We start from the raw sequence: 23,908 nt of genomic DNA, 5'->3' as shown, positions 1-23,908 counted from the left end.
TTTTCAAAAGTGCTTTTCTCAAAAGTACTTTTGGTGAGAAGCAGTTTGTGTTTGACTAATTAGTTTGACAAGCACTTCTGAGCAGCAATTAGTGTTTGGCCAAGTTTTAAAAAAATGTTTCTATGTGTATTTTTCTCAAAAGTGCTTTTGGAGAGAAGTTACTTTTTTCTGCTTCTCCAAAACTGCTTCTGCTTCTCCTCAAAAGCACTTTTTTTCTTTCCAAAAGCTTGGCCAAACACCTCAATTTTCTGCTTCTCCTCAAAAGCACTTTTTTTCCTGGCAAAAGCTTGGCCAAACACCTCAATTTTTGGCCAAACAGGCTAAAAGTAGCTTCTCTCCAAAAGCACTTTTTTGAGAAGCACTTTTGAGAAAAATACACATAGAAGCACTTTTTTAAAGCTTGGCCAAACACTACTTGTTGCTCAGAAGTGCTTTTCAAACTAATTAGCCAAACACAAATTGCTTCTCACCAAAAGTATTTTTGAGAAAGCACTTTTGAAAAAACGCAATTCTCAGAATAAACTGATTTTTGCAGCTTGGCCAAACGGACTATTTTTTGTGCTTCTCCAAAACTGCTTCTCCTCAAAAGCAATTTTTTTCCTTCCAAAAGCTTGGCCAAACACCTCAATTTTTGACCAAAAGTACTTTTGACAAAAATAAAATAAAAAGTATTTTTAGCCAAAAAGAAGCTTGACCAAACAAGCTATAAGCCAAATGATACAAATAACCCCGAGAGAAGCTTATCTTGAACTTTTGACATGTGAAGCAAGTCACCTTACCAATTACCAAAATTTTAAGTTTAACAAAACTTTTGATCTTTGACCTTGAAAGTTTGCCCATTGATAGGTGACCTACCCGAAAGGCGAAATATTAAGACCACTCCTTATAAATTAATGTCCTACTTTTGTCATTTTCTCATCTAAAAACACAAGACGTATAGCCAAGAAATAAGTTAAACTTTATGCAATAACTTTCAATACTACAACCTTTAAAATTGAAGTAGTCTTATGGAATGTTTGGCCAACAAAATTGGCTTTTTTTAAAAGAAATTGCTTTTGTCCGAAGTATTTTTCAAAAAATTACTTGTGAAGAGGAGGGATTTATTTTTGCTTATAGTAGAGTATTCCTAAATACGGGAAGTATAGGGGTTAGAGTGAAAACTACTTAAAAACAATGAGGGGCAAGAGGGAAAAGTTTCGAGGACTAGAAAGAAGAATCAGCTTCGCCTACTGAAGGAGACTGTCTGTTTCGGTGCATTGAATCATCCATCCCCGGCCCCAAACTCAACCCCAGGAAGGAAGCGAAAATGGCCGATCACTCTGATAGCTCCTCCTCTTCCATGGTTCGTCTGAATATCGGTATACCCTCCCTCCCTCGCTCTTATGCTTAGACATTTGATGTTTTGAATCGTGATGTACAGCTATTCTGTTTCATATTTAAATTTAGACAAAAAGCTGGTTTCTGGCCTTTCTGCACTATCTTCCAATTTTATCACTGTACATACAATGAATCCGTTTAGGAACTATCTTACAAGTAATACTCTTTTTCTCCTTTAATTCATAGGTTTCCATTTTCTCACTGTACAGTAAATGAAACATAAGATGCAATATTAGAAGCAGAAATCTATTTGGGTCTGAGATGAGTATAACAATTAATATGTTGAATGTTTTCATATTTTTACTTGAATACGAAAGGACAATGCTGAAGAATTTGTCATGCAGAAATATTACTGTAGGATTTTTCCTTGTCATTTTCTCACGCACAATCTCCTTTTGGTGATCCTATAATTCTTATCTAAAGGAGGGAAGAAATTTTGCACCACATTGGATACCCTCACACAGCGAGAGCCTGACTCGATGCTTGCTGCTATGTTTAGTGGCCGTCACACTATCTGCCAGGAGTCAGAGAAGGTATATACATGCTATGCATGCACTCACTCCTTTAATTTCTGGAGGCATGTCACAATTGACCCTCAGATGTTCAAAAATAGTTAGTAAGAGTATCATTCATAGTTAAGGAAGGAGGATAGCAAGTTAGCCTTTTTCTTCAATTTGTGAAACTTTGAGTATTTTAGATTACCTGGGTGAATTGGAGTCTGTTCTTATCCCTTGAAGTTCTACTCTATCTCACACCACATATAATAATATGAAGTAGGGAGCTACAAAAATTTCAAGCTCTTACTTCCTGCCATACATTAAAATTGGAAAAGCAAAACCCTTGATTGGAAAAAGTAAGACAAATGAGTACAATATATAACAAAATTTGATGTAGGACGAGTAAACTATGAAACAATTAGATTGATAGAAAGACTATTTCACGAATAGTCTATCAAAGAAAGCTTGCTCTTGGCAAAGCTTAAACAGAGAAGATACAAGTGTTTACAGAGAAACCTTAAGGAGAGAATTGTTATTCACTTAATTACAATAGTTGCTAAAGGGACTATTTATAGGCCAACCCCCAATACTAGAATCTTCTCATTACTTGATGAATTAAAATAGAAAATCAAATGCAATAAAAGCTAAGGCACACTATATCCTTCCACCCAAGATTGATGCAATACTATTCAGGAAAGAATCTCCCAATTGGAAATTCCCTAAATCAGTTGATTTGATTCTCTGCCTGATTTCCTGCATTAATTCGATTCTCTGCTTGATCTTCTGCATCAATTCTCCCCTTCTCAGGAAAGAACTCATCCCCGAGTTGACTGCAACTTCTGAATAGAGTGGTCCCTTAGATGGATGATAAGGTGAAAGGTCTGCTACTTTAATATCTTGAAAATTTTCATGGTATCCGACAAATCGATCACATAGGCATTATCATTAATTTTCTTTAGGATGCAATAAGGACGATACTTCTTTTGTTGGAGCTTGTTATAAGTACCCAATGGAAACCTTTCTTTTTGCAAAAACACCATAACATCGTCTCCTTCTTCAAAGGTCCGTAAGCAACAATGTTATTGGCAGCTGCCCTGTACTTAGAATTAGTCTTTTCAAGTTTTTGTTTGGCTTTTGCATGAATATCCTGCGCTTGTTTGACCATGTGAGTTGCAGTTATGCTCGAACTCTCCAGAATCTTGGAAATTCGCAATAGTCTCCATCAACTTTCCCTTGACTATCTTCCATCATTGTTGGGAAAAAAGCTTAAGTGAACCATCTGGTCTTTGACCTTGGTCTCCCACAGACCCACACTAGTCACCACCGCTTCCCTCACCTCTTCTTCTATTGCCCTCTCCGACCACTCTCTCTTTCCTTTCCCTATTTGACAAAACACTATCCCCCCAATTTAGTCTGCAACTCACATCTTCCTTGAACAACTGGTCATAATACTCTACAATAGCCCCCTCAGTGCTGTGAAGAGCGTGAAGCGTGGAAAAACGACAAGCCCTTTTCTCTTAAAGCGAGAAGTGAGAAGCGAAGCGCTCGCTTTTTTGAAGCGAAGCGGAATTTAAAAAATAATAATTTAAATAACTACTTCATAGACAATGAAGAAGAAGAAGAGGAGAATGACAATAAAATAAATACTGCATAGACAACTAAGAATAATGATATGACAAAAAATGGCAGTATAACTGAAAAGAAAAATAGGCAGCATTTCGCTGCAATTTATCATTGAAACAGTGAAAGAAAATGAAGAAGAAGAAAAGGAGACTGAGAAAAAGAAGAACTGAAGGGGAAAAAAAAATTCGCCCGCATTTCGCTGCTATTTGGACACTAAAACAATGAAAGAAAGAGAAGAAGAAAAAATCACATACTTGGGACCAAACTTGATGATTTGAAGTTAAAAAAAGAGAGCCTTTTTAATTAATTAACGTTGGCAGCCTAGTTATAAAGAGAAGCGCTCGCTTCTATCGCTTTGTTCGCCTCCTCACTTCTCGCTTTTTCACGGAAAGCGATCGCTTTTGTGTACCTGATGCGCTTCACATTAGAGAAGCGCCAGATGCCTCGCTTCGCATCGCTTCTCGCTTTAAGTGAGGAAGCGGTCGCTTTTAACAACACTGAGCCCTCTTAACTTCCTCCTCCCGTCAAACACCACTCCATTCACTTCTAAGGAGTCAATGAAGTTCCTCTCCTATTTGCTACCGCAATCCCATGAAATTTTTTTGTATTAGAATCCCCCTCCTTAAACTACATCCTCGATTTTTGCGTCAAACTAGTCTCTTGACCACTAAAGTTTGCCGAACCGAGTCCGAGGACTTTGCTTCAAGCCATATAAGAACTTCTTCAAATGACGTACTTTTTCCATACTTCCCTGAGCAACAAAATCGGGTGGTTGCTCTATATATACCTCTTCATGGAGATCACCAAGAAGGAATACATTCTTGATATCCAATTGATGTAAAAGCTAATGTTCAAAAGCAACTTCAAAAATGAACAAGCGGACGAAAGTGAGTTTTGCCACTGGGGAGAAGGTGTTTGAATAATCCACGCCATTAGTCTGAGCATATCCTTTAGCCACAAGTCTTGCCGTAAGTTTTGTCACAGAGCCATCCGGATTAAACTTTTAATTCAAAGACCCACTTACATCCCAGTGTTATCAAAGGCGCTCTTAAAGCATGCTTAAGTCCCGAAGTGAGGCTCAAAACATGTTGAGCGCTTCACCTCGCTTAGCAGCCTCACTTAGCGGGCACTTCAGTGTTGTGATCAAGGCTCTAAAACATACTTTTCTACAAATGAGCGTAATCCTGAAAAGGCGATACTAAACCATTAATATTTTACTTTAGCGTAAATTCTTGCTCATTGATGTTAGTCTTGGATTACACATACATATTTGTAGTTTTTCTCTATTTGCGCCTTTCTTCATTAAATACAACACTTTATTTGCGCTTTACACTTAAAGCCCAATAGGCCTTAGAGCTTTTTTGTACTTTTTGCCTTTGATAACACATTTACATCTTACTGCTTCCTTTTCTTTGGGTAAATTCACTGAATCCCAAGTGTGGTTTTATCTATAGCATGTATCTCCTCAAGCATTGAATCACACTATCTAGAATGGTTCAAGGTCTGCTTTCTTGTTTTAGGTACATAGTCCAGAGAGCCAATCAAATTACTAGATGCAAGAGATTAGTGGTAGTCATAAATAAAATTAGCAATGCAATATGTGGATTTGCACCGACGTGTAGCTTTGCATACACCAGTCGAAAGGTGTTTCCTGTGTAGGATCAAGTTGAGGAGGATCCAGTGATGAAGGAACTGATGCAGGACATATATCATTGGTCTCTCACCTGAATAAACTTTTGTTGGAGTAGATAGAGTAATTGCTGACTTATGAGACACAATAGTCGAATGTTGCTCAATAATATATAATTCCAAATATCTAGGCTCCACTAGAAATATTGATTTTTTGGGAAAAGAACATCGTAAGACACACCACCAACAAGAACATTAGATGGAATGCGATCAATAAGAAAACAAGTCGTAGAGACCGCATCGGCAAAAAATTGTCTGGGAACCTTTTCTTGGATTAGTAGTGCCCAAGTTGTCTTGAGTAAATGCCTATTCTGCCTCTCAACAACTCTATTTTTAGAGTGTATCAACACATGCCGTCTGGTGTAGAATCTCATTAGGTCCAAAATGAGTCTGGCATATATTCTTTAGCATTATCTCTCTTTAGTATACGCATAGAAACACTAAATTGAGTTTTCGCTTTAGCACAAAAGGCACAAAGGTGGGAATACACTTCAATTCATTCTTCATAAAATAAATCCAAGTCGTTCGATAATAGTCATCCACAAAAGTAACAAAATAATTTTATCCAGTTTTGGATTTGACATGACATGATCCCCAAATATCATAATGAACTAACTCAAAAGCAAACTAAGCTCGTTTATTAACCCTTGGACTTAACGAGCTACGATGGTTGTTTTCTATACCAGCAAGACTCACAATCCAACGAAGAATTAAAACTGAGGACGAAGCTTTTTCAACATAGGGAGAGAGGGATGTCCGGCCTAACAATGTACTTCAAATGGAGATAAGACACTAGAACAAGCAACAGACCGAGACATCCATTCATCAAGGATATAGAGACCATCAAATACAGTCATTTACCACTAATTTGCTTCGTCACAAGATCCTGAAATGGACAATGATCAGGAAAAAAAAGAAAAAATACTCTAGAACGATTTAGCTCCTTCGTAAGTCTGCTCACAAAAATTAAATTAAAGGCGAGTTTTAGTAGTCTTAATACAATGTAATATTGAAGGTTTGTTTAATAGTCCAGAACCCACAAGGCTACAGATTGACCCATCAGTTACAGTAACTGGAGAGGGTGCTTGAAGAGGGTGCTTTATGTGGCTGAAAGCTAGAAAAAATATAAGGATTAGTTGTTATTTGATTAGTGGCACCTAAATCAATCACTCACTTGCTTGAAGAGGAAATAATACGTGTGTTACGTGACTCAGCTAGGGTAGTAACCGAAGTGAATTCCTTAAGTGATTATCGATACCGAGAGAATTTTGCAAACTCATCCGCCGAGACCAGAATTGTTTTAGTAGATGATAGCCCATTGGCAACAACAACCTTAGCCATTTTCCTAATCAAAGATTCTTACGACAAAGAGAATATCAAAGCTTCACAAAATAGCAACCCAAACCGCTAATATTTGAGGATAAGATAAATATCATCCAAAAAAGGATGCCACCCAAAAGTTTCAAATTTGACCCAACAAAACTTCTCTGGAACAAAACCAGTAAACCATTCAAACCCAGCAGAGGAAATTCCCAACAAAAGAAATTTTTTAATAAATAGAGAAGCCTCACCAATCAGGCAATACAACACAATACTGAGTATCAAAGAAATCGAACAACACCAAAAGAATCAAATTCTGCTCAGAAAAGTTTAACAAGAAAGAAGAATTTTTGAGCCCTAGTGGTTTTGATACCCTGTAAAGATATGACCTCGAATATTAGATTGGGTTAGAGTCCCACACTGATTGGGAATGAGTTGGTCGTCTCCTTATAGACTCGGGCAATCTTCCCCTCATGAGCTAGCTTCTAGGGTTAGAGTCCACACTAATTAGGGAATGGGTTGGTGGTCTCCTTATATAGACTTGGGCAATCCTTCCCTCATGAGCTAGCTTCTGGGGTTGAGTTAGGCCCAATGGCCATATCTTCACTTAATGTATGCGATAAAGAAAATAAATAGGGGAATATGATTTTGCACATTTTAGAATATCCATTTGTTTTATTAGTTTTTGGTGCACCTACGAGATAGATTATTGGATATCTTTCGTATTAACCACAGTTTGTGTAGGTTCTCTACTTTTTAATATACTACTTGTATATGGGGTTTCTTACCCCATAACATCAATAAAATATTATTATGAAAAAAGAAACGAGACAAGGAATTATCTGGAGTTAAAGATTGATAGAGCTAGCGGTGATTACGTTATTGTATCAACGATGTCTATTTTGTATTCTTGTAGTTGTAGAAATAAAAATACCAATCTTTTCACCAATTGCTTTAGGAATTTTAATCTTCTTTGGAGTATTGCAATTTCAGTTCAAGATGCATTAGTTTTAACAGATTTACATGAATACATGAACAAGCGTGTGCATAAGCTCCACTTCATCCAAAAAAAAAAACATGAATAAGCTCCAAATTCTGTTACATTTTTACATTATCTTCTTATTCTGCTCTTTTTTCTTTTTTTCTCTGCTGTGTAGTTATATGTTGGTATTCCCTCCAAGGTGCACTAATCTCGTGGATAAGCTCAGTTGTTGTGTTCTAATGTTCTCGTAGGATCAATGTTTTTGGTTTTTTAGTAATTTAAACTTGGACAATTCAAGATAAACTGTGTAGGTGCGCAGGGTCCTACAACACTGGTTTGGTTTTGGTTACCATGATATGATGTCTATGCATGCATATTAGAAATTGGCTGGGATGCTCTGTTCATTGGTATTAGCTTGTTCTTTAGTTTGAGGAAATATTATTTATATCTCTTCCTCGTCAAATATATTTATTATCTTTGATAGGCATCAAGCTTATATTTCTTCATGTTGATCTTTGAGAAAGGGCATCTATGGTCTATGGTTTCATGACTTCAGATCTCCTTTCGATGTGTTATTGCAGGGATACATATTCGTTGACAGGGACGGAAAGCATTTTCGCCATATCCTAAATTGGTTGAGGGATGGTGAAATTCCACCTTTGAAAGATTCCGAATATGCTCAGCTTTTGCGAGAGGCGGAGTACTATCAGCTTCTTGTAAATCCATTTATCTCTTTAATTGTTTATTGTGCACTTATGTATTATAAAGTACACATATTGGATGCGGTCATTAAGATTTAGGGGCAGATTTTGTTTGCTTGAACCATGTGCGTATGCATTGCAGCAGAGAATAATTGCAATGGCTTCTCTTAGTTCTTTCACTGCCTTGGATATCCTATTTTATTAACTTTTTGGTGTTTCATGTAGATGATATACATTTATTTGTTTATGTTTCTTGAGGATGTAGAAGCATGTTATAATAGCCTCTCCAGATGGAACAAGACCGTTTTTTGTCATAGACCATTGAGATATTTGAGATAAAAATTGAGGTTGGCTGAGATTTGCTTGGTTTATAAATTGTTCTGTTTTCCTGAGGTTGTAGTGAACCAAAGCGCTAGCTGTCATGGTTCCCAAAACATTGATGTCGATGCAACTACTCGTTGTGATTTGATTTTTTCCGTGAATGTTTCTCTTGAATATATCTGTTAAAAGCTATCGAGATGTCAGTTAATCTTTATTTTTACCAAATAGTGGATGCTGTTTGGAAATTCAGCTTTTTTGAGAGTTGTTGTAGATTCTCTAATATTTTGTATACTGTTTTTTTTTGTACGGGAGATCTTCCCAGAAATAATAAACTTATTCACCTTATCAAATTGTTCAGCTATTTTGAGAGATATAAGAATTTACTTGTAGCTAAATACTCGTCGTATGGGGTTTCTGTCCTTGAAGTTGTTAAAACTACTCAGTTTACCTGTTTCATTTCAGGGACTAGTAGATGGAGTTAAAACTGCTCTGAGTAAGAGGAAGGTGGATGAGGAGTTGGGTACCGAATTGACACGCATTGATATTATCAAATGCATACAATCTGACAGAGTCAGATTTCGCGGAATTAATCTTTCTGGTCTCGATCTTTCGAAGTTGGTAATATACTCTAGTGCTAGACTATTTCATTTCTTTATGCTCTTATTTGGAGATACACTTGCTTAATCTACACTTTCTGGAGTACTTCTTATCCCAAACGGGATAGTTTCCAGTACCTTGGGTCAGTAATCCAAGGTGATGGGGAGATTGGTGAGGATGTCACACACAGTATTGGAGTAGGATGGATGAAGCGGAGGCTTGCCTCCTGTGTCTTGTGTGAAAAGAAGGTGCCACTAAGACTTTAAGGTAAATTCTACAGAATGGTGGTTAGACCGGCTATGTTGTACAAGGCGGAGTGTTGACCATTAAAGAACTCCCATGTCCAAAAGTTGAAAGTAGCGGAAATGAGGATGTTGAGATGGATGTGTGTGCATACTAGGAGAGACAAAATCAGAAATGAGGTCATTCGGGTCAAGGTGGGGGGTGGATCTTGCGGAGGATAAGCTGTGGGAAGTGAGAATAAGATGGTACGGACATGTGAGGAGGAGATGCCCGGAGGCCCAGCAAAGAGGTGTGAGAGGTTACACATGGGGTCTAGGGAGGGGTAGAGGGAGGCCTAAGAAGTATCGGGGAGAGGTGATTAGCCATGACGCTTCTGTAGCTTACTGAGGACATGACCCTTGATAGGAAGTTGTGGAGGTCGAAGATTAGGGTAGAAGGTTAGTAGGTAGTATAGTGTACTTCCCTTTCATACCGGTAGCTTTAGCATTACGCTAGTTGTGGCTTATTCTTTGCATATTATTGCCTATTATTGCTTCTGGTTCATTTTGTTTAATTCTCACTATTGCTTATGCTTTCTTCCCATAACTTTTTCATTTTTATATATTGCATTTCTTTACTGCTGATTACTGTGCTTACCCGAGCTGAGGGTATCTCGGAAACAACCTCTCTACATGCACAAGATAGGTAAGGTCGCGTACACACTACCCTCCCCAGACCCCACTTATCGGAATATACTGGGTATGTTATTATTGTTGTACTTGATAAAGAATTTATGCTTCATCTCCCTCTCTAAGGGCATCATCGTCCTTATCCTTTTTTTTAATTTTTTTTTTTTATGTTGTTTATCAGTGTATAAAATGAATAAGAGAGCAACAATTTAGTGAGATAAAGAGGGTACAAGAAAGGACAAGTTGTCCTCAAGTCTTACATTAAGAAAAAGGGGAAATTCAGAATACAACGTTTGTTCTCCTGCAGAATTTAAGAAATGTCCCGTGGCCTTACTCCACAAAGATTATAGAAAGACTACTTTATTCTAGAGATGGTCTTGTGAGAGATAATGATCCTAAAAGAGTTAGCATTCCTTTCTACCCAAATGCACCAGAAACAGACAGGTAGCAAAGTGCATTTCCTAGTATCTCTCTTTTTGCTATGAGCCGACGAGTTAATGACAGAAGCCTTAGCACAAGGCAGAGAATAGCTAGTTACGGGTCGATGTGGCCAAGCAACTTATACACCAATTCATTTTTTTTTAATTTTGGTTTGTAATATATCTCCTTAATATTCCAAAGTCTGGCACAATTGCATTGCAAATGGACTCATACAAAGAGATGTGAATTAGTTACACTAATACTATTGCACAAATCCTGCTAATACTTATTTTTGCATAATATCTTCACCGGGGTTGAGTCTACCATAAAATAGGGACGAAGCAAATTACATATTGGGGGCAAATTGCATTTCAGGTGAAGGGGCTGAGGTAAAATCTATAGAGGTATGTGATTCAAAAATGCATGGGGAGAATTTGTTAGTAAAGACTACCAATGGCTCTGGGTTCCAAACTTAAGTATCTCCAGAATTGGAGAATTCAATCTCGGGATGCCATGTGAAAAAAGCTTTTTCTCTTCCACTGTTATCTAGGTTCCTTAAAAAGGTGAAAATTCTTAGAAAAGGAAGCCCATCTTGGTGGCATCATAATAGCTTTCTTTCTTCTGTGTTACTCCTCTTTGGCAAGTTCCCAAGTCCCCCCTCTTTCCCTTTTCTTTGGCAAGTTAGGAGAAGCCATTATTCGTGCTATTTTTTAGAAGTTTTTAATTAGTCAATGGTGCCTGTTTTATGTGCAGGACTTGTCATTTGTGGACTTCAGCTATGCATGTCTGAAAACTGTATTCTTCTCGCGTGCCAATCTTCAGTGTGCAAAATTCAGGGTATTATTTCTCAATTGAAAGTTGCTGAGTTTTCAACTGCAGTTAGTGTGTAGATCATTGAGAACATTACTGTATATTTATGCAGTCATAATACCTTTGGGAGGGTGGTTGCCTTTTAACTTTAGCATTACATTTCTTTTGTTTAAACTTGTGATAATAGTCTATAATCTAGAATATACAATAAGAACAAAGTAGCACTCCACAATCTTTGGATGAGCTATTCGTTTTCGATTTGGAAGAGGAAGGGAGAAAAGTTGGAATTTGCTAAGCCCTCACTTTGGCTTTGTTTGGCTAAAAAGGAGTTCTACTGTTATCTACTTTTCCAAGATTAAGAATTGTGTTTCGAAGTGTTGCAATGGTTTACTTTAGCAGAGCACTTAACTGGAGCTAACTGGGAATGCTTCAGTCCCATCCACGGTGTTGATGGGAGATGAGTCTTAGCAGCCAGTTTTAGAAGAAAATGGCTGGACCGGGATTTGACTAGGTTATGTACCATGTTGGATGCACACCTTTTGCAGATTCTCATACCCCAGTCCATGTAATAATATATAGACGATAAGGATCCCAAATCAGTCTCACCGATTTCCAGTTTTGCAAATTATCTCGTGCTCAGGGTTATTTGCACATTCTCTTGGATAAGTGGTTTCTTAATAATTTATCAAGATTGGATGTCTTATGTTGTGTAAAAAAAGTTTTGGAGATAGTAAACTATGTTGCATGCTCTTCTATTTGCCTTGATGTGCCCACATCGAATGGGTATGATAGGGTAATATCTTATTTGATTGCCTGTAGCTGAATCTCATACCCGACTCCATATAACATAGACATAAGGATTTCAATCAGTCTCAGCCATTTCAAGTCTTTGCAAATTGCCTCATTTGGTGCTGTAAGGTATTTGCAAGCTTACTTCTGACTAAGCTGGTCCCTTATAAGTTAAGTGCACAAGTTCGCATGTTTTCTCGTGTAGCCATTCTACAATGCTGGAATCTTTTTGTCCTTTTCAATGACAACTCTTGATTGCTCATCCCATAAAAGGAAAAGTAAAAGTTAGCTTTTATGTAGGGATACTCTTGGTTGGCTGGTGGTATATGTAGAGTCCTTGTTTACAAGGGCTCAGGGAACAGTTGTACTCTAAGCTCCTAATACTAATATCTGCGCATGACTTCAGTCACTAAATAATGATATTTTCTCTTGGTTGGTCTTTAACTTTTGGCACAGGATGTCGATGCTGAAGCTTCCATTTTTCACAATGCCACATTGCGCGAGTAAGTTAAAGAACATGATCTTTCGGTCTCCACATCATAAGTAGATCATGCATAGCATCTAATCATCTTTTCATTGTTCGATGTTCTTAAGATTCATCCACTATACAATCCCTTTTAACTGGCTCTACATATTTGTATAAAGGAATTTTTTAAGCACACATGTTATTTTATAGCTCATCTTTACTGTCAAGTTGCAACCTTAGTGATTTTGTCTTGCCTAGGGAAGATGTGAATTCACTGGAGCAAACCTTCGTGGAGCTGTATTAGCTGGTGCTAATCTTCAAAGTGCAAATTTACAAGGTAGTGGTTACAACATATTTGTTTTGATATTTTCTAATAAGGTAAATAATTTCATTAAGGGTAGCCCGGTGCAGTAATCTCCGCTATGCGTGGGGTCTGGGAAAGAGCCGGGACTACATTGGGTCTTATGTACGCAACCTTACCTTGCATTTCATTAATAATGGGAGAATCTCCCGCATACAATAGTATATGAAAAAGTAGAGAATCTACATCAAAGTGTGATGCTCTAGGAGCGAAACCCAATCTTCTAGACAAACTGGAACCTCATTGATGCACCAAAAAGAAACTAAAAATGAGAGGCTATTCCTCAAATGTACATAGGCACTCTCCATCTCCTCGAGAACTCTCCTATTTCATTTCCATCCACTGGACCCAATTTCATCACTTTGAAGGTTATGTTGCTGAAGAAGTCTTCCCATCCTTTCATAATAATCCTCCAAAGTCCATATCGAAAAGGAAGTGGCACTTCTTTTGTCATAATGCTAGCCTCTTTTCAATTCTCTCAATCACTGGATTCCACACTGCTTGGTCCTTATTGAAAGCACCTAAGGGTAACCGGAGATGAGTAGTTAGCTGAGCTCCAATGCTGCAATTGAGCACTTGTGTTAGATTTTCAATATTGTTTGCTTCATCCTCCGGAATGGTCTTACTTCCTGTGTTTGATCTTGAGGCCTGACACTGCTGGAACCTTATAAGAAGTTGTCTAAGATAATCCAGTGGTTCATCCATGTATGCATCACAGAAAATTAAAGTGTCGTCAGCAGACAAGAGATGTGAAACCCTCACCGTACGTAGCCCCCCGATCGCTGCAGAAAAGTCTCTCAAGTAACCACCTACCACTACTTTATACATCGTTCTACTCCACGCTTCCATAACCAGAATGAAAAGCATGGGTATAATGGATCCCACTGGCTCAAGTCGCTTGAGCTGCCAAAGAAACCATACGGGCTACCATTCACTAGAACTGAAGTCTGACCTTAGAAATAGTTTGTGGATTTTAAGGGAGCTGCTAACTCCCAACTATCACTTATGTGTAATTCTACCTACAAACTTGCTGTAAATCTTATATCTCATTGATGATTGTCCTCGACTTTAATCAATCACTTGACTACGCCTCAGTGTCCTCAACTTTAATCATTTGGAGAATTTCAGTGTTGGCTTGCTGCTGTTACAGATGTTCTTGCTTTTATTAAATTTGTTTGCTATCTTCTTCTGTACTTTGAAAGCGGACGGGGCTGCTCCTCCCTTAACCAGAGGTCTCGGGTTCGAGCCCTAGGTATGTAAAAATCCTTGTTAGGGAATGCTTCCCCCCGAATGGGGCCCTACCCGGCGCGAATTCGGATGTAGTCGGACTCCAATGCGGGTACCGGATATAGGGTGGGTAAGCAAAAAAAGAAAGCTACTCAATGATTTTCTTGGATGTTTAAATTAGGAAATTTTGTTTCTGTTAGTTTCATTGTATAAATAGTAGTAAATAACCCTAATCCCATATGTATTAGGAGTAGGACATGTATTGTATATATAGGGCTCATTGTATCATTGTCATTTTTTAATCAATAATATATTTTTTCCCGTGCTTTCTCACATGGTATCAGAGCATCAGTGAGAAGAGATCGTTGTGCGTCATTCCAGCGATATCCGGGAAGAAAGAACTCAGTAACCGTGCAATTTTCCGGTGACCTAAGTGACTAATTGCGTCAAAGTCACTAATTATCAGTGTTGTGCAAAATCCAACACCACCACAAGGTTCCCAAGAGAGATTCGATCAAACCCCAGAAAAAATCACCGGAAAATAGTTAGCCACGCGCTGTCACACGCGCCGATTTTGAAAAAATTTCTTCAGGACAGCTTCATCTCCTTGCAATTCCGAGTCCATTGATACTATTTTTGACAGATTCCGACAACTTTGGAATTTTCCGTCGAGCTACAGTGATTTTTCCGGCGTGAACAGTGATCCCCAACAAATTTTCTGCTTTTTCCGGCACGATATTATAATGGAATTCGTATCTGAAGCCTTTAACTCACAATCCGTTGGATTAAATGCAATAAATCCAATCCAGATGGTTTCTTTACCGGATTATATTGAGTTCCTTCAATACAAAGCACGTAAACAGACATCTTCAGGATTAACCTCCGTTGTTCCAACAAATAGTAGCATGACTGGTGTCTCCCAATCTTCACCTTCTGAGTCTTGGGTAATTGATTTAGGTGCATCTGATCATATTTCTGGTAACAAATCTCTTTTCACTAGTATCTCATATTCTCAATCTCTTCCAATAGTCACAATGGCCAATGGGTCTCAAGCCATGGCAACTGCAATAGGTCAAGCAAGTCCACTTCCTTCCTTACCTTTAGACTCAGTTCTTTATGTTCCTGGTAGTCCTTTTAAACTCATAGCCGTTAGTCGCTTAGCCAAATCACTTAAATCTGCTGTTTTATTTCTTGATGACCTTGTTTTTATACAGGAACGCAGTACATGGCGGATCATTGGTACCGGACGTGAATAAGATGGACTTTATTACCTTATCTTTGCAAAATCACATGGACTCGCATCTTGTCTTCCTCCAATAACTTATCCCGTTACTGATTCACCAGATTTATTACATAAACGGTTAGGACATCCCAGTTTGTCAAAACTTCAGAAAATGGTACCTGACTTATCTCACTTGTCCACTCTAGAGTGTGAGTCGTGTCAGCTCGGTAAGCATACCCGCTCCCATTTCCCGCGACGTCTTGACAATTGAGCAGAGTCACCTTTTACTTTAGTCCATTTAGATGTTTGGGGTCCTAGTCGGGTTAGTTCTACCTTAGGATTCCGTTACTTTGTCAGTTTCATTGATGATTATTCCAGGTGCAACTTGGATATTTTTGATGAAAAATCGATCTGAGTTGTTTTCTATTTTCCAGACCTTCCATGCTGAAATTCAAAATCAATTTGGGGTTTCTATCCGCATATTTCGTAGTGATAATGCCCTAGAGTATTTGTCTTCCCCATTTCAGCAGTTTATGAACTCCCATAGGATTATTCATCAAACATCTTGTCCGTACACATCCCAACAAAATGGGGTAGTTGAAAGAAAGAATAGACATCTTATTGAAACTGCTCGTACCCTACTCATACAATCTCATGTTCCGCTGCGTTTTTGGAGGGATGCAGTTCTTACATCTTGTTATCTTATTAATCGTATGCCATCTTCAGCTATCCAAAATCAAGTTCCATTCTCTGTCCTGTTTCCCCACTTACCTTTGTTCTCTCTTCCACCCCGTGTCTTTGGGAGTACGTGCTTTTTCATGACCTTACTCCAGGAAAAGATAAGTTAGCTCCTCGTGCTCTTAAATGCATATTTCTGGGTTACTCGAGAACACAAAAGGGATATCGATGTTATTCTCCTGACCTTCAGCGATTTCTTATGTCTGCTGATGTTACCTTCTTTGAAACCCAATCATACTTCACAGGTCCAGTTAATCACTTAGATATTTTTGAGGTGCTACCTGTTCCTTCTTTTGGAGATTCAGTCCCTATCTCTCATTCCTCTTCCTCCATAGGTCCACCGCCTACAATTCCAGTTACAGCTCCACCACCTATAGCTCCAGTGTCACCACCGAGCCCAGTGCCACCACCTAGTCCAGTTCAACCTTCTACAGCTCCACCACTCCTGACTTATCATTGTCGTCCGCCCCCAGCATCAGGCCCAACTGATTCACGTCCTGCACCTGACCCTACTAATACTGCAGACTTGTCTCCTCTTAATCAACCGATTGCACTACGAAAAGGTATATGGTCCACACTTAATCCTAATCCTCATTATATCGGTTTAAGTTACCATCGTCTCTCATCATCCTATTGTGCATTTGTGTCATCTTTGTCCTCTGTTTCCATCCCTAAGTCTACAGGTGAAGCACTGTCTCATTCCGGATGGCGACAAGCTATGATTGACGAGATGTCTACTTTACATATGAGTGATACTTGAGAGCTTGTTCCTCTTCCTTCAGGTAAATCGACTGTTGGTTGTCGTTGGGTGTATGCAGTCAAAGTTGGTCCAGATGGCCAGGTTGATCGACTTAAGGCTCGTCTTGTTGCCAAATGATATACTCAGATATTTGGACTCGATTACAGTGATACTTTCTCTCCCGTGGCTAAAATTGCATCAGTCCGCCTTTTTCTATCCATGGCTGCTGTTCGCCATTGGCCTCTCTATCAGTTGGACATAAAGAATGCTTTTCTTCATGGTGACCTTGAGGATGAGGTTTATATGGAGCAACCACCTGGTTTTGTTGCTTAGGGGGAGTCTAGTTGCCTTGTATGTCGGTTGCGCCGGTCCCTCTATGGTCTAAAGTAGTCTCCTCGAGCCTGGTTTGGTAAGTTCACCACAGTTATTCAGGAGTTTGGCATGACTCGTAGTGAAGCTGATCACTCTGTTTTTTATCGAAATTCTGCTTCAAATCTCTGTATTTATATGGTCGTTTATGTTGATGATATTGTTATTACCGTTAATGATCAGGATGGTATTAGTAAGTTGAAGCAACATCTCTTTCAGCACTTTCAGACTAAGGATCTGGGCAGAATAAAGTATTTTCTGGGTATTGAGGTCGCTCAGTCTAGCTCAGGTATTGTGATCTCACAACGGAAGTATGCCTTATATATTCTTGAGGAGACAGGAATGACAGGTTGTAGACCTATTGACACTCCGATGGATCCGAATTCTAAACTTCTGTCAGGACAGGGGGAGCCTCTTAGCGATCCTGCAAGATATAGGCGGTTGGTTGGTAAATTAAATTACCTCACAGTGACTAGACCTGGCATTTCCTTTCCTGTGAGTGTTGTGAGTCAGTTTATGGATTCTCCCTGTGATAGTCATTGGGATGCAGTTGTCCGCATTCTTCGGTATATAAAATCAGCTCCAGGCAAAGGCTTATTGTTTGAAGATCGAAGCCATGAGCAGATCGTTGGATACTCAGATGCTGATTGAGCAGGATCACCTTCTGATAGACGTTCTACGTCTGAATATTGTGTCTTAGTAGGAGGAAATTTGGTGTCTTGGAAGAGCAAGAAACAGAATGTGGTTGCTCGGTCTAGTGCAGAAGCAGAATATCGAGCAATGGCTATGGCCACATGTGAGCTAATTTGGATTAAACAGTTGCTCAAGGAGTTGAAATTTGGTGAGATTAGTCAGATGAGACTTGCGTATGATAATCAATCTGCTCTTCATATTGCGTCAAATCCAGTGTTCCATGAGAGAACTGAACACATCGAGATTGACTGTCACTTTGTTAGAGAAAAGATACTCTCGGGAGATATTGCTACAAAATTTGTGAAGTCGAATGATCAATTTGCTTATATTTTCACCAAGTCCCTCACTGGTTCTCGTATTAGTTATATATGTAACAAGCTCGGTACATATGATTTATATGCACCAGCTTGAGGGGGAGTGTTAGTTTCATTGTATAAATAGTAGTAAATAACCCTAATCCCATATATATTAGGAGTAGGACATGTATTGTATATATAGGGCTCATTGTATCATTGTCATTTTTTAATCAATAATATATTTTTTCCCGTGCTTTCTCACAGTTTTTACGTTAGCTCTAGCAGTAATTTACATCGAAGTATTATGTTGTGTCCCTATACGAAAAAGTAAACATGAAAATCATTTTTTCAATTTATTGAGTGGAATGCCAAATTGACTCATTCTTTTGAATTTAGCCAGAGCAATGCCAAGTTACTTCATTGTCTTGGATAAAGACAGATTAGAAAAATTGAATAATAATTTTGCCACTAATAGGACCCAGACCTAATTTTTCTATGCTTGATCAACAAAGCAAAAGAAACAAGATCATTTCCCTATATAATACTGTTAAACTATGTATAAAATCGGCATATATTTTTATCTGAAATATTTCCTGATGATTTAGCAGGCTGTTCTCTTTTCACATGTAAAGCATGAACAGTCTGCTTGTGATCAAGAATATATGTTCTTTCTTAATATTGTCCTTCTGTCCGTCATTTTTATTATTATGATAATCCTCGTTTATTTAAATACAGATGCCTGTCTAATAGGCTGTAGCTTTTGTGGGGCGGATCTTCGTTCAGCTCACTTACAGGTTAAATTCTTTGGCTGCATCCTCTTAATCCCACCCTTTTTTACATCTTTTCTTGAACAAGATATTCTATTACAGCACCTGTCTCTGATTCATTTTAAATATAATTCTTATTCAACTTTGGTGGTAGAAACTGAGTGAACATGAGATTTGCAATGAGAGGCCTAGATTCTTATCCTTTGTTTATATGCTCTCACCTGAGTTTTACAACACTGTTCACCATTTTTATTCTGAGGCTTGTGTGAACATGATAAATTACTATTTATTCTCAAACTCTCAGACGGCTGATCTTACCAATGCCAATCTCGAAGGAGCTAATCTTGAAGGCGCCAATCTGAAGGTAAAAGATGACTTTTAAAATATCTTTTGCTTATACTTCACTGGAAGTTCACTCAACCCAACTAGATTTCATTCCATTTTTGCTAAAATACTACAAACTGTTCTTTAACAAGGATTGTAGAGTACTCCATGTAGGTTTTTGGCTTTTTGCTTCCTGCTTGGACCACAGCTTCTTGAAATAGGAATAAGTGACCTTTCAACAACCTTTGTACGCTTCTTTCTACAGCTTCAAACTGCTTTTACTTGCTACGGTGAAAGCATTTAAGATATTATCCTAATACAGTAGCACATGGGGCCTTCTATTTAAGCATCTTCGTCAGGTATTATGTTATTTGTCTAGGTCCGACCTGCAGAACTTGACAATTAACTGGTAAGGGGTTGAGTTACTAACCACTAAGGGCTAAAGTTCACAGGGCATGGAATGTTTAACCTAAATTGACAGCCATACCTAGACACTACCTTATAAGTCGTGAAACTCCTCTGTCCCTTCCCATGTGTGATAATTATGTCCTACGTAAACATTACTTGCTTATCAATGTCAGCCAAACCTTTCCTTTTCTTCACCTGGACCGGCCATTCACAATCTATTGTTGTAATGAGGCACTTGCAACACCCAATTTAGTCTATACCACCTAAAGCATAATGCAAGGAGATCCCTCTTTCATCTCAAACCAAGAGGTCCTGCCACCCCCTCCACTAACTTGAGTAAAAGAGCCTTGACAGTCTGGAAGATATCTCTTGTTAGTTTTCAATTTTTTTTTGAACTTTGCAAACAAAGAATACCCCCCCCCCCCTTCCTTCCCCATTTCTCTTTGGGATTTATAGATAGTAAGTGCAAACATTAATAGAGGGGTACCAAGGGCTGGCAGTACAAAAATTAATGAAAAGTGAGAGGACTCTGAACCAATAGTCTACTCATCCAAAAGAGAGTATGATTTCTCATTATAAGTCAGCTACTCTTATTACTTTTTCTTCTGAATCCAAACAAGGAGTCAATTTCCTTTAATGCCTCTTGATTAATTTCCACAATTTATTTCAGGGTGCAAAGTTAACCAATGCAAATCTGAAGGGTGCAAACCTTCAAAGAGCTTATCTTCGACATGTGAATCTCCGTGATACGGTAAGTCACTACCACTGAGAATCAAAGAGCTTCTTGATTTCTTCTGTATGTTTCATTTAATCCTCATTTAGGTTGGTTTTATGATGCATGGATGTGGGATTTTTTTTTGGGGGTGGGGGGAAGATAATTGGTTAAAACATAATCACTGGCAAGGATTTCCCTTTTCCCTGTCTTTTTACTGAATGTTCTTGCGTTCCAATTTCAACCAATGAATTTCCATCTGGAAAAAAAGAAAGTTGATTGTAGTTCAATCAAAGTTTCTTGAATATTTTGAAGTTATATTGGTATCACAAGGAACTCCAGTGAGATCCCAGTCTTTGAACTTCAAACTACTTGTAGCCGTGCATTTGACCTCACCAACTTTTGCAATGCTAGTAACCATGAGTTGCTAAATATATGTGAATTGACAGATCTCTGCCATCAGTAAATATCTATCCTATAATTTGCTACTTGAATATCTTCTCGAACTCAAGCCGTGAGTTTTTGGGTGTTTGTGTGGCTACTGGCTACTCTCTCATGAATCCATATTGATTTCAAGTTGCTTTCTTGCAGTAATTACTTGCCAAACTCTCAAGCTTACCTGTGATGTATTTGCATTTTCTTAATTGTGACTACTAACTCTTACTTTCGCTTTTATGTATCATGTGTAAAGAAGCATGAGGTCAAAATTTTATCATCTTTCAATATCGCACTAGGTTTTGGAGTAAAACAGAATTTACATTCTAATCTTTGACTACGTAAGTGTCTTGTCACTCAAATTGTTAGAGGTAGAATATTTTAGTTACGAATATGTGACATCTGGCACCTAAAGGTGTGACCTATAGCCTATGAAGTGGGTGCAGACCACGGTTCAAATCCCACGCTAACTCTGCCTTAGCGTTGATGGCAGAGTTATCTGGTACCTATGCTGATGGGAGGTAGCAGGTACCTAGTCGAATAATCAAGGTGTGCAAATACTGATCCGGACACCACTGTTATTTAAAAGAAGTGGCATCTGTGAAGTAAAGTTTGAGAGACAACCTATCAAATAATGTGCTTAGTTGCAGACCCAAAAATTAGTACGAGGCATATAAGACTCCGAATCATTTAAGTTGCACTGGATGCTCATCAGCCGAGGCATATGTGTGGCTGTGTGTTTTATTCTGAGACCATCTTTGTTCTACTAGCATGTGATATCTGAGATCAGCTGCAGAAAATTTGCATGGTAATTCCCTAAGAGATCGTTTGGTTACCAGGTGGGATAGACAACGATATTCCATGGGCTGGGTTATCCCATGAGATTAGCTATCCCACATTCTATATGGGATAGCTAATACCACCATTTTGGTATAAAATTTATCCCAACATTAGCTTACCCATAACCAAACACGAGATAAATACAATTCCAAATTCGATCTCGGAATTAGTATCCTTTTATCCTGGTAACCAAATGACCTCTAACTGTTGCTGTTGGACCATCAAGTATGGTTCCATCTAGAGAGGTTCCAAGGAGTTTTATGAAAGAGTATGACAATGAATTTGGGAGATCCTTATCTCTTTTAGTTGTATGCGTTGAGGTTTCTTCCCATTCCATGACTTATGTCTTCTTTAGTACTAGCATGCAATGCAGAAATGTCTGATGTGACAAAATTTGAACATATTAGTTTCCTGATCGTATATTTGCCTGAAATAGAGGGGAAGGTTCAACAAAGTTGGAGCTAGTCACTTGAGTGGTTGTGGTTCAGCTCCACTGTTAGTGGTCTCTACTTGGAACTATAATTGGATTTGAGTTAACTAAATATTTCATTTTCTTTTCTCAGCATTTGGAGGGGGCGAAGCTTGATGGTGCAAATTTACTGGGTGCAATCAGGTGACCCCCCCCCTCCCCCCCGCAAACCCATATACAACCCAAAAAAATTGTAGAAATAGTGCGAGTCTGACTGCATTGACTGACTATTGTAAGTTTTATTTGGTTGGCTGAAGCTCATTTTAAGGTTAATATCTGTATTAGTATTTTACCCAAATTGTTTCAAACCAAGCATGGAGCAACCATGCTGGCCTTGCAAAACTGTTTAGCTTCTGTTCTGAGATGCATAAAGATGTACTGAGACAATATTGACATACTCGATAATTTCCTGATCGTATATTTGCCTGAAATATCCTGATCGTATAATTCTAAAGGTGAGAGTTTGTGTTTAATTTGTGGATTATGCCTAATCTGTCTGCATAGATTGGTATTTTAAACAAGATGTACCAAGTCAATCGACTGCATTTAAGGTTGAAGTTATCCTTATTATCTACCGGTCTCGTTTCTTGTTATTTTAAGGGCTAGAAGTCCAGCGAAAAGCAGTAAAGTATACATCTAATAGATTAGCATCAAAGCTTATAACTTAGTCGTATCATAATTACTTACAAGCAATAAAGCATATATATCAAACAATTTATCATCGCTTGTAACGTAATATTATCATGATTAAATACATCTACTCTTTTATACGTCATGATTGGTATAAAAATGTCCATTCTTCTTCCGCTCTACCGCTTTTTTTAGGCAAGGAAAATCAACAGAAGAGACCATATATAAAGGAAGAGGGGAAAAGAAAATTAGGTCACCATAAGCAGTTATAACTTACTTAATTGTGCTTGCAAATATTATTGCATTTTTTAAATTTATGTTGGACCAATTTTTGTTCTAACAAATCAATTTCTTTAAGGTAACATACTTTCGAGTTGTATTATTTTTTTGGGGGTTGATTTCCCTCCCCTTTGATTCCCTTTGTTGGGGTCATTGCTCCTTTGGTTGCTCGAACCCATGATCCTGAGGTTGTAGGTGTGGGGTGCTGACCATCTCCTCTTGCAAAGTTTGCCCTTACATTGCATACGACTAAGATTTTCTCTCATGAGAATGACTTGACAAAGGCGGCAAAGGGTCCCCCGAGAGTGAAAAAATGCAACTTCCATCCTTCAGGAGAAGAACCAAAAAACACTCAAGTTGGTGCTATAACCCACCATGAAAGTAATGGCTGATGTGTCCCAAACGCTACTTTTTTACTCTCAATGTACCTTGGTGCATAAGATTTGTAAGGTCTCTGACCATGAACTTTTAAAAAAGTTGCTAAAGCACTCTGTTAGGCTTTTGTATTTAATGGTAAGGTTCACATGTCCCCCGCCCTTTTTTTGGTATTTTGGCTGGAATAATCTACATGATAGGTGTCAGGGGTGATTTATGTCACTAGAATTTTGCTCGAGGTTCATCACCGTGCGGCAGTCAAGCCCAGCCTTGACTTCAGCCTTTCCAACACTTAAATTTTTTTTAGGACGTTTGGGACTTGGAATAAAATTCAGGCCGCAAGTAAAGTAAAGGCACACACGAAATTTACATGAATCTCTTCCCAACTCGTATTAATATGTGAATACAAGAATACAATAAAGCCAACCCTATGATCAAGAACAAAGAACACCCTAGTTACCTGTCCCAAAATGATTTCCCACCCTTAGGAATACACTTAGAAGTTTTGGCTTAACAAATTT

At 38.4% G+C, this 23,908-nt stretch overlaps 1 protein-coding gene across 1 annotated transcript; it reads left to right on the top strand.

Moving 5' to 3' along the window:
• Positions 1–1,200: 1,200 nt before the first annotated feature.
• On the top strand, positions 1,201–22,562 carry LOC107767019 (FH protein interacting protein FIP2-like). Its single transcript, XM_016585934.2, has 11 exons — positions 1,201–1,358; positions 1,801–1,910; positions 8,070–8,204; positions 8,973–9,128; positions 11,192–11,275; positions 12,494–12,540; positions 12,767–12,840; positions 18,884–18,942; positions 19,220–19,279; positions 20,318–20,398; positions 22,198–22,562. Exons 1-11 carry the CDS (start codon positions 1,307–1,309, stop codon positions 22,249–22,251), a joined length of 912 nt encoding a protein of 303 aa, XP_016441420.1. The 5' UTR covers positions 1,201–1,306; the 3' UTR covers positions 22,252–22,562.
• The last annotated feature ends 1,346 nt before the right edge of the window (positions 22,563–23,908 follow it).

The sequence above is a fragment of the Nicotiana tabacum genome, chromosome 5, assembly GCF_000715075.1.
Source record: "Nicotiana tabacum cultivar K326 chromosome 5, ASM71507v2, whole genome shotgun sequence".
NCBI classification, from domain to species: Eukaryota; Viridiplantae; Streptophyta; class Magnoliopsida; order Solanales; family Solanaceae; genus Nicotiana; species Nicotiana tabacum.
Note: the sequence above shows the minus strand (reverse complement) of the source record. Positions and strands in the feature narration are given on the sequence as shown.